This window comes from Staurois parvus, unplaced genomic scaffold (assembly GCF_062004578.1).
Source record: "Staurois parvus isolate SC_StPar_1 unplaced genomic scaffold, SC_StPar_1.0 ptg000205l, whole genome shotgun sequence".
Lineage (NCBI taxonomy): Eukaryota > Metazoa > Chordata > Amphibia > Anura > Ranidae > Staurois > Staurois parvus.
The window spans coordinates 8,612,429-8,624,500 of NW_028318001.1; the positions used below are offsets into that span (position 1 = coordinate 8,612,429).

At 41.7% G+C, this 12,072-nt stretch overlaps 1 protein-coding gene across 1 annotated transcript in view; it reads left to right on the top strand.

The window, feature by feature from the left end:
- Positions 1-12,072, top strand: part of TGS1 (trimethylguanosine synthase 1) — an 81,566-nt gene that overhangs the window by 12,127 nt on the left and 57,367 nt on the right. The window contains exons 5-6 of the mRNA XM_089678485.1: positions 7,207-7,382; positions 9,969-10,734. Of these exons, the coding sequence (XP_089534611.1) occupies positions 7,207-7,382; positions 9,969-10,734 (942 nt within the window). The remainder of the gene's footprint in view (positions 1-7,206; positions 7,383-9,968; positions 10,735-12,072) is intronic.

A 12,072-nucleotide genomic window follows, 5' to 3' on the forward strand; every position in this document is an offset into this window, starting at 1 on the left:
ACTTAATGTACTGTATTCTACTTTGAGACAGGGGTGTTAGGACAAATATAAGGAATAAATAGGTTGTTTTTTTCCACGCTTTTTTCTGTCCTTTTTATTTTCAACCGTTTTTCCATGTATCCCTAGATTTCTTAAAGGCTATATTCACCTTTCAGGGAGAAATAATAAACCTACATATTTTTTCCCCAAGGAGCCTGCAAAGCATTGCACTCCCAATTAGTGGATCACAGGTGCAATATCAGGATCCTGCAGACAAGTCCTACAGCTTTCTGCCCATACCTCAGTACAGGCTTTCTGTTAGAATGCTTCAGGGCTTGCGAATGAACTAAAAAAGGTACACATCAGTACTCACAGTTCATTAAGAACCACAAGCTGTCTGCTGTGGTGGAAGACAGGACATGTAGTTCATTCATTTACAGATTCATGTGAATGAATTACACAGCTGTGCAGGCAGAGCCCCTCACAGCCACGGTAATTTTTAAATGCGACAGCGGGTGCAAGGAGAGGATCCCCTGTCTGCTGTAACAGGAGACTGGGTGAGGGGGGGGTGAGCGGGCTACCAGCAGCTAAACCATATTTTTACTGCCCACCAACCATTCCCCCTTAAACTGCAAAGACAGTGGACAGGGGTGTACATTTGACATGGATGTGTTGCTTTGCAGCTGTGAAAGGAATTAAAGCCCCAGTTTGTTGCCTGCCTATTTTAGACCCCTTCAAGTGTACAGGTGAAACTCGAAAAATTAGAATATCGTGCAAAAGTTCATTTGTCAGTAATGCAATTTAAAATTGTGATGATTATGGCTTACAGCTCATGAAAACCCCAAATCCACAATCTCAGAAAATTTGAATATTACATGCAATCAATAAAACAAGGATTGTACATAGAACTATATCTGAACTCTGAAAAGTATAATCATGCATATGTACTCAGTACTTGGTTTGGGCCCCTTTTGCCGCAATTACTGCCTCAATGCGGCGTGGCATGGAAGCTATCGGCCTGTGGCACTGCTGAGGTGTTATGGAAGACCAGGATGCTTCAATAGCGGCCTTCAGCTCTTCTGCATTGTTCGGTCTCATGTCTCTCATCTTTCTCTTGGCAATGCCCCTTAGATTCTCTATGGGGTTCAGGTCAGGCAAGTTTGCTGGCCAATCAAGCACATTAAGCCCACGGTCATTGAACCAGGTTTTGGTGCTTTTGCCAGTGTGGGCAGGTGCCAAGTCCTGCTGGAAAATGAAGTCTGCATCCTCATAAAGCTCGTCTGCGGAAGGAAGCATGAAGTGCTCCAAATCCCCTGGTAGACGACTGCGTTGACCCTGGACTTAATGAAGCACAGTAGACCAACACCAGCTGATGACATGGCTCCCCAAATCAACACAGACTGTGGATACTTCACATTGGACTTCAAGCATCTTGCAGTGTGTGCCTCTCCATTCTTCCTCCATACTCTGGGTCCTTGGTTTCCAAATGAGATGCAAAATTTGCTCTCATCAGAAAAGAGGATTTTAGCCCAGGTAAGTCGCTTCTGACATTGTTGTTCAGGAGCGGCTTGACAAGAGGAATATGACATTTGAAGCCCATGTCCAGGATCTGTCTGTGTGTGGTGGCTCTTGATGCACTGACTCCAGCCTCAGTCCACTCCTTGTGAAAGTCCCCAACACTTTTGAATGGCCTTTTCCTGACAATCCTCTCCAGGCTGCAGTCATTCCTGCCGCTCGTGCACCTTTTTTCTTCCACACTTTTCCCTTCCACATAACTTTCTATTAATGTGCTTTGATACAGCACTTTCAGAACATCCAACTTCTTTTGCAATTACCTTTTTGAGGCTTTCCCTCCTTATGGAGGGTGTCAGTGATGGTTTTCTGCACAACTGTCAGGTCAGCAGTCTTTCCCATGATTGTGATTCCTACTGAACCAGACTGAGAGACCGTTTAAAGGCTCAGGAACCCTTTGCAGGTGTTATGGCTTAATTAGCTGATTAGAGTGGGACACTTTGAGCCTAGAATATTGCACCTTTTCACAATATTCTAATTTTCTGAGATTGTAGATTTAGGGTTTTCATGAGCTGTAAGCCATAATCATCACAATTATGACAAATCATGGCTTGAACTATCTTGTTTGCATGTAATGAGTCTATCTCATATATTAGTTTCACCTTTTAAGTTGCATTACTGAAATAAATGAACTTTTGCACGATATTCTAATTTTTTGAGTTTCACCTGTATAGGCCATGCCACATTGTTGCAAGGTGGTGCGAGCTTTTAGGGGTTGAAACGGGCGGTGAGGAGTCAAAGTGTGCTGTCGGCTGCGTTTATTATATTTTTCATTTGTGTTTCAATGTCTTACTTTCCCACTATTATTTCACTTGATAAGACTCCATGTATTCCATATACTCAGTGGGACGAATAATCTGGATTTCTATGATTTTATTATACCTGAGTATACACACTCAGGTACACACACACACGCTATATTTCCAAATGTATTGGGTCGCCTGCCTCTACATGTACATTAACTTTAATGGCATGCCAGTCTTAGTCCATAGGGTTCAATATTGAGTCAGCCCACCCGTTGCAGCTATACCAGCTTCAACTCTTCTGGGAAGGCGTTCCACAAGGTTTAGGAGTGTGTCTATTGGAATGTTGGACCATTCTTCCAGAAGTGCATTTGTGAGGTCAGGCACTGATATCAAGGAATGCCTGGTTCGCAGTCTCCGCTCTAATTCATCCCAAAGGTGTTCTATCTGGTTGTGGTCAGGACTCTGTGCAGACCAGTCAAGTTCCTCCACCCCAAACTCGATCATCCATGTCTTTATGGACCTTGCTTTGTGCACTGGTGCGCAGTTATATTGAAACAAGGAGGGGCCATCCCCAAACTGTTCCCACAAAGTTGGGAGTATGAAATTGTCCAAAATGTCTTAGTATGCTGACGCTTTAAGAGTTCCCTTCACTGGAACTAAGGGGCCAAGCCCAACCCCTCACCATAATCCCACCTTCACCAAACTTTACACTTGGCACAATGCAGTCAAGCAAGTACCTGTTCTATTGGCAACCATCAAACCCAGACAAGTCCATCAGATTGCCAGACAAAGAAGCGTGATTGGTCACTCCAGAGAATGCATCGCCACTCCTTGAGTCCAGTGGCAGAGCGTCCTTTTACACCACTGCATCTGACGCTTTGCATTGTGCTTGGTGATGTACGGCTTTGATGCAGCTGCTCGGCCATGGAAACCCACTTTGTTATAATACCACTAACAGTTGACCTCCTCTATCTCGTTACTGAATTTGACAGCAGCGGGAACCAATGGCTCACGCTGCTATCAATCTGTCCAGTGAGAAGAGGTAGAGCTGGGAGAAACTCTGCTTTCACCCACATCACTGGATCAAGATCGGTTTTGGGTGAGTATAAGGTGGGGCTCTGGGGGGATACAAGCAACACACATGGTTATTTATCTTAATGCAGAGGATGCATTAAAGCGGGAACTATATTCACCTTAGCTCCAGTGATGCAGCGTCCCGCTGCTGACCTCTTTCGGCGGGCAGCTTCCGGGTTTTGATCGCTTGCCGTTGTCGATGGCTGGGCGGGGATGATGACACTCCAGCGCATGCACGGAAGCTCAGTCAGATTCGGCATTGCCGAATTTGTACAATGAGCTGCGTGTATGTGGCTCACTGTACAGGGACAGGGAGGCAGGTAAGTAACTTTAATGCAGAAGAAACAAAGCATGTCTCTTCTGCATTAAAATTCCTGCCTATTCACCTTTATTTTTTTTCTGTCTAAAGTTATTATTATTCAGGATTTATATAGCGCCAACAGTTTGCTCAGCACTTTACAATATAAAGGGGAACAATACAGTTCTATACAAGAGAGTTAGGAAGGTCCTGCTCCTTGGAGCTTACAATCTAAAAGGGAGGGGCTGGTGGTACAAAAGGTAATAACTGTGGGGGATGGACTGGTAGGAGGAATAGAAGATTGCGTTATTAGCTGATGGCAGGATAGGCTTCCCTGAAGAGAGAGGTTTTCAGAGACCGCCTAAAAGTGAGCAGAGTAGGTGATAGTCTGATAGATTGGGGTAGAAATTTCCAGAAGATGGGGGAGGCTCTGGAGAAGTCCTGGAGACGAGCATGGGAGGAGGAGACGAGGGAGCTAGAGAGCAGGAGGTTGTGCGAGGAGCGGAGAGGACGGTTTGGGTGATATTTGGAGAAAAGATTGGTGATGTAATTGGGGGCAGAGTTATAAATGGCTTTATATGTTGTTAATGCTTTGAATTTTATTCACTGGGCAATGGGAAGCCAGTGGAGGGATTGGCAGAGAGGGGTGGCAGATATGGAACGATTAGTAAGGTGGATGAGTCTGGCAGCAGCATTCATGATAGACTGAAGAGGGGATAGCCTGCGATGAGGTAGGCCAATGAGGAGGGAGTTACAATAGTCAAGGTGAGAGATAACCAGGGAGTGAATAAATTGCTTAGTAGTCTCAGAGGTTAAGTTCCACTTTAAGGTAAAACCCTAAGGCTTCATAATCACTTTGAGTCGTTTGAGAGGCTGTATAAAGAGATCCTTGCCTCCTACCACATGCCAACTATGGTAAATGGGCCCTAAAGTATTTGGGGAGTTTTCTGTCTGGTGGAGCCTCCCATGTATGCTATTACCATGTAACTAATTTTATGCTATCTCTTATGTAGAATTTAATTAGTAAAGGGCTGTACCTGCCTGGTCACATTTTCATTTTTGATTGGTTATAGCTACTCTGATTCCTATTAATGGATAATATAATTTTATTTTGATGGTATTAACTGGTAAAAATGTTTTTCAGTAACATGGGAAAAGAGCAAAAAACAGCAACCTTCTCAACCCTAAAAAGACGAGTAGTCCTGCCTATCCTCCTTATGTTTTATGGGGTATAAGACCATTTTAAATTCATATAACATTTTTCTTTATAAAGACAAACAGCAGCCTGCTTTGAAGAATAAAATCTTTAATTCTTTGTCTAGTTTCCACTGCAAACTCTATAAGACACCCAGGTGTCAGTTATTGTGATGGAAGCCAATGTCCCACTGCCATTTAAATGAGTTCCCTCTATGATTTAAACTTCTCAGTCTGTCACTTGCACATTCAGAAATGCCTGCAGGTCTGTTGGTTTTGGATTCAACTGCTTCTTTGTTATGCAGGCTGTTTGCACAGAATGCTTTAGTATCTTGAATATAACATGTTGCTGGATCTTGGAATTACTATTTTAAATTCATGAGCAGTAAATCTTAAGATTTACTTTGTATGTTTTGTGTGCACTGCATTCCTAATTACAGGATATAGTCATTCTTTATAGAGCAGTTTGGGCTTGATTTTGTGTATTTATAGGCAAAGTGTGTGTGTGTGTGTGTGTGTGTGTGTGTGTGTGTGTGTGTGTGTGTGTGTGTGTGTGTTCGCTTGGTTCAAGTAGGGAACATATTTTGTTTTTTGTAGATGTGTAATTTTTAAAATTTGTACCAATATCCAAAGAGCACCAAATCACATAGGGGAGATGTCTTAACCTCATCTCATGAACACATGGCAGGATAAGAAAACCTTTCCAATTCTCTTCTATTTGTGTTGGAGATGACCACAAAAGTTTGGATTTACCATCACTGTCCATCCCAGTGACACTTGTCACTAGGACAAATAAAAAGAAATCTCCAGGCAGGTGGGACATACAAATTCTATGCAGGTAGCGTATTACTGGCTGAAACCAATACCACCATGCTCAAAGGATTCCTGTACTTATATAGGCTGCCGACCCTCTTCTGGAAATGCTAATTGTCTGTTTCTAACCTCAATACTTCACTTAACAGACTTGACTAAGCATGCATTAAGTGAAGTTCTTGATCCGCACACTGGTTCTGCGTCAGTGACTCATAGTTTTGAAGTAGTTGGACAATTGAGATATCCAGACAGCTAGTCTTTTTGGAAGAAGAAAGCAGCTTCATCAGCCCCCATTATTTTATTTATTTTTTTTTTTTTTGTACAGATTTTCTTTATCTAGTTGCATACTTTGGGAATGCTACACATACCCCAAAAAAGTATTTTTCCCAGTGTACAGTAGTTGTTGGCTGTGTTTAATCAAAGCCGCATTACTGTATACTCAGAGAAGACGTCGGCAGCCCTAGCTGTCAAAAAAGCAGTCTGAATCAGTGTTTATAAACATCACAGAAGTTAAGTGGTTAGCATTTCCACCTGGCAGCACTAGGGTCACCGGTTTGAATTTCAACCACAACACTACCTGCCTGGAGTTTGCATGTCCTCTCTGTGCCTGCATGGGTTTCCTCTGGCTTCTCCAGTTTTCCCACACTCCAAAGACATGCTGGTAGGTTAATTAGATCCTGTCTGAATTGGCCCAAGTTTATGAACGTCAGGGACCTTAGACTGTAAGCTCCTTGAAGGCAGGGACTGATGTGAATGTACAATATATTTGTGAAGTGCTGTGTAAATTGACGGCACTATGTTAGTATCTGTAATAAATTAATAAACACTGTTGTCTTTTTCTGTTCATTCATTTGCAGATCAAATGGATGAACTTAGATCTGCAAATTATGTCAGTTAAAGCAACCTGACAAGTGAAAAAAGAAAAGCTTTATTTTTACTCTTTTACCCTGTTTTAACCCCTAGTTTACTCTATTCAGCCCTAATTAACGCCCTAGTCTCTTCTCTTCAACTATTATTTTCTTGCAGATTTTTTTGTTTGTTGTATTCACTAATATTTAAACTTTTTTGTTAAATATATATTTACACATTTCCCATTTTTAAAGTGCAACATTGGGAAAAAAACACTTCATCTTATTTTTAAGTATCTTTGCAATGCTTTGTACCAGAATCATTATTTTAATGTAATTTTAAACAAGACAAATTACAGAAAGTGCACATTTTATGTACAGTAACCCGATTTACATTCAACTAACATTGCTCAAAAATCACTGCTCCTTAATAAAGCAATATATGTATTACCTTGTAATCTTAAGTAATGACAAAGTTATTGCCGAATAAACAGGTCTATAGCAGAATTGTAAAAATTGCTCTGGCCCATAGGCGGTGACCAAGTGTGAGAGGCAAAGTGGTTAAGCAAGAAAATAGGTGGCCATGTCATTAGCTGTTCTTGATCAATTTTTTCTTTAAGACCCATTAATGCCTCATATCCAGCAAAATTAAAACTGCAGTAATGTATTGATCTAACCGCAGATTATGGAGAAGATGAGGAAGAGTACGCAGGGGAAGACTCTCCAGGTTCACTGGTAGCGTCTGAAACTTCCAGAGCTCCCATTGTGGAAGAAGAACTGGACTCTGAGACTGAACTGATGTTACAAATGGGCCTCCCAGTAAAGTTTGGCGGATCATCATATGAGAAAAACTTTTTGGTAAAATATTCTGCACCTCCCAGAGATTTTCCGGAAAGTTCTATGTTGTCTGTTGTCACTTGTCAAAGTGTTTAAATATCATTTGTTTTACCATTATTTTATCCGTGTTGTGTGTGTATGACAGAATAGTTAGAAAGCTAATAATGGCAATATTATCTGATGGGGGCTTGTAAGATGTAGCTTGCAACTTCCAATTTTTTGGTGTTGAGAGAGTCAATATAACAATGTAAAGAAAATCTGTCAGTTCTTTGTGATATTAACAGCATTATAAATATTTAATCACGTAGCCAGCAGGTCTAGAGACATCTCTGTTGCTTTATTCTTCGATAAGGTATGTGTAAGGCTTGACTCCATGCCAGGTTTGTAAGTGAGGCTGAATATTGTTCTTAGAGTTGGCTCGTCCTGCTAAGTAATCCATCTGTGGAACTGTCTTCCCCAGGTAGAAGACAATTCTCATTTCATTTCTTAAAATTACAGAAATATTCTGTTTAAGTTTTTTGTCTGCTATAAATTGATAGGGTCCATAACTTACATCTAACCCCTTCAAGAACTTACCCACCTTAGATCCCAAACATTATGACCACATTCATTAAAATATTTTCCAACCAGGAACTTATGAAGTTTGTTTCTGTGGAGACCCCCTTGTAATAATGTATAATTATTAGGCGACTTATAGGCCTTCCTAGTATTTTTGTGCTCATTAAACCGCACTGTTGTCATCTGTGACATTTGCCTGATATAGATTAACCTGCTTGGGCACTTAATGAGATAAAACTACTGCTTTCACATACTTAGAAATGGTTATGGAATACTGAACCTTTTCAGGTGTGTTAAACAGAAAACCTATTAATGGTACTAAAAGAATTCTAAATTGTACTGGAATGACTTAAGGGTCCGTCAAATGCATACAACTAATAATAATCAGGTTTATTCAGTAAAGGGAAACTGTAGTTTTGTAATTTAACTTAAGGAAATTAACGTAAGGAAATAAAGTTGCTTCTGGCGACTGTACTTTGCAATTTTTAGCTTTCCTTTATTTACTACCTTATTAGTAACCATGCACATGCAGTGCATGTTAATAAGCAGACATTTTTAAAGCTGAATGGTGACATGGACTGGCAAAAAGCTGTTGCAGTTGTGGGTCGGTAGTGTGCTAAATTTCTTAGTGTTTAGACGCTAATTGACCCAGTGCCGTTACATGCAATGAGCCTCATGCTCCTACGTGCCCCAAAATACCAAGCATTTCCTTTGGTTTCCAGGAGATCAGGGCAAGGGGTTAAAACAAACTTTTTATGTGCAAATATATAAAGTGAGTCGTTGGGGCCTATTCACACAGGTTTTATTTTTATTTATTTTTTTTTTTACTGATTTTGATGGGCTTTGTATGCTGTACTATCCACTCCTTCAAAGATTCTTTTCTTGGAAACTGGGTCAAAAATGCAGTAAGTGGGATTTAGGACCCATGTAGACTTGTGTATTGTGGTAATGCATAGCAATGCATGTTACATGCACACTTTTGCCATTCATTTTTATTGGCATCCAAGTGTTCTAAGGCAATGCACATGCAGTGCATTGCGTTGGAAAATTTGTGACACATCTGATTTTTCTGGATGTTATGGTGCATTGCCAGCCCATTGAATTTTTTTTTTTTTTTTTTTATGCGTTAATGCATGCAAAAATGTGAATGGAACCTTTAAAGGAGAAGTAAAGCCAAAGCTATTTTATTTAGTTAAGTCACAGGAGTGCAGTTCGTTCTGCACTCCTGTGACCCGTTTGTTAGCTGTCGGCTGACATCACTCATATAGTTGTGATCCACCCAGAAGCCTTACCTCTTTTTTTTTTTTAATTACATCATGCATAGGTGTAATTTGTGTGCCTATGTCCACATCTGTGCTGTTAGGCATAGTAAAGGACCACTTGATAATGGTGTGCATGAGAGATGGACCCAAGTGTTCTAAATTACATATGTTTCAGTACAGAAGACCCCCCAAGGCAAGTACTACTGGCACTGCCAAATGATGGCATACTACACTTTAAATACTTGTCAGGTATACTTCACTCAGCTTTGGCATACTTTATAGGAGTGTTTGTGTCGGAATCCGGTCACCCCAACTGGGTGATTCCGTCAGAAAACCGCTTCCTTGCCACTGGGACACAAGACCAAGGTGTTCTGTCAGTGTTTGCTGTTTCTTTCTTCACTATAAGTTACAGTATCACCTGCACACCTCTTTGCAAATCATTTCTCCTATAACAGTGACATTGTTTGTTGTGGCTAGGGCATTGTTTGGAACACAGTGAATCAGAATGTTTGTCTGTTAAGGGCTGAATTTTCTGGAAAAAAAAAAAAAAACTCGATTAGACTTGGGCTAAAAGCTATGCACTTAAAATATTTGTGACGGACATTTGTGTATTGATTTGCATTACCTTCAGCTATACTGCAGATTTTGTTTTACTGTATATATTGGCAGGATACAGGGGGAGGTATGTTTTGTTGTAGATGACCGTTGGGTTCTGGGGACCATTAGAGAATAATCTAGGTGTTTTAGACAGCTCTAACTAGGAATAATAATTGCTGTCTATTTTCAGTTACCAGATCATTCTGAGAAACAACATAAAAATAGAAAGAAGAGCCGGAGCAAGCACCAGAAATGTAAAAATGAGAGCTGTACAGAAGCTGTGGTAGAGCTGACACGAGATGTTGAAGAGGATGGTAGTAAAAATCCTGATCAGAGTGAAATGAGAGAGAGCCCACTAATGGTCTCTGAGAGCGGAGATGCTCTGCAACCCAAATCTTCAGATTCCACCATACAGGAGAGTTGGGAAAATTATTGGAACCAGTATGGACAAGGGCTGCTGTGGCAAGATTGGGTTGTTAAGAACCCAGAGATCAGCCAGAATAACTCTGAACCCTGGAATTCTCCTGAGACCACAGAAGAGTGGAATAAACATTATAATGAATCCTACTGGCATTATTATGAGCAGTTTCACTACTGGGCACAGCAGGGATGGACTTTTGACTCACCACGAGACTCTGCTGAAAAAAACCCAGCTGAACATGGTATAGATGATGCAACACTCCCAAACTGCTCTCTGCAGTTGCTGCCAAGTCTGAAAGAAGACATTGATCGTTTATGTGATGACGTTGTGAATGGACTGGAGAATATAAATCTTAATATAAAGGAAACTGAGCAACACTGTGAACCTTTAAGTGTTATTTATGAGAGTGATCAGGCACAGGACACAGGGAGCCTTGAAATGCATTGTCCTTGTGATCCTGATCATTGTGATCGCAGAGGTGGTGGTTCAGGGGAGACAGATGCACCATCTGGACATTCTGCATCCAGTCAGCCAGGTCTGTAAAATTAGCACTTATTGATTGTACTAATGGCTAATTTATTGCCAATATATAACAGGAGATGGCCTTAGCACTTCTTTTATTAAAGCAATTTATAAATAGGAAAGAAAGCTTGTGGTGATTAACTGCTTGGCTCCTGTTTTCTGTGTACCTGCAGGCCTGACAATTTGTTTAAAAGCGCAGTCCTTGGTGAATTGTATTTTGTAAATATTAACAGCTCCATTATTTGAAAATCAGAGTAATACAGAGATGTACAGATAAAAAAATTACAGATTTTCTGTATGTGATCTATTCATACAGTAAGCTTTGGTGATAGTAGTGGAAGATTTAAAGCGGTTATAAAAGATATAATTTTTTTTTTATAACGTTATACTTGCCTGTTCTGGCAAATTGGAATTGCACAGAGCGGTCCCGTATGTACTTTTCTGGGGTCCCCCACCAGCGTTCTCCACTCCTCCTCTTCTAAGTGCCCCCATAGGAAGCCAGTTGCATTGGGGCACGCTTGCAGGCGCACTTCCAAGCCTGGCTGTGTGAATCCATAGACACACAAAGCATGACTATACCCTTCCCCCAATCCCTCACAGAATTATGCTTCCGCAACTGTTTCTGTGCTTGTGAGAGAGAGAGGCAGTGAAGACCAGCGTTGCTTCAAAGGGACACAGTGCTGTATCGTAAGAGGAGCCAGATAAGTATTTAAGGGGGGGACTGGGAGGAGCTGATCATGGAAAGGTGTGTGTGTGTGTGTGTGTGTGTGTGTGTGTGTGTGTTATTTCAAGGCATAAACCTTGTCTTTAGAACCACTTTAAGTTCTGTAGCTTCTCATTGTTGTGGAACTACCGTATTTGCCGGCGTATAAGACGACTTTTTGACCCTTGAAAATCTTCTCAAAAGTCGGGGGTCGTCTTATACGCCGGTACACATGTTAGGGGGGCTGCGGCATTAAGTACAGGGGTTTGCAGGGGCTGACGTCTCTTACCTGGATCCAGTCCCACGACGATCCGGTCCAGGAAGCGCGGCGTCTCCTTCAGTTCGGCCACTGGATGTTCGTGCGGCTGCGCGGCTCCGCCTCCTCACCGGTGATTGGCCGCCAGAACTGTAGCTCGGGAAAGGCACACAGGCGGCCAATCACCGGCGAGGGGGCGGAGCCGAGCGGCCCCGCGAAAATTGAGTGCCGGAGCAGCAGGTAAGTGCTCTGTGTAGAGGTGCTGCTGCAACCACATATGCTGGCTGCAGCAGCACCGTACTAGAACAGGGTCAGCAAGTGTCAGTGGGAGGAATAGTGCCCCATCATTGGTGTCACTGATACCAATGATGGGGCACTATTCCTCCCACTGA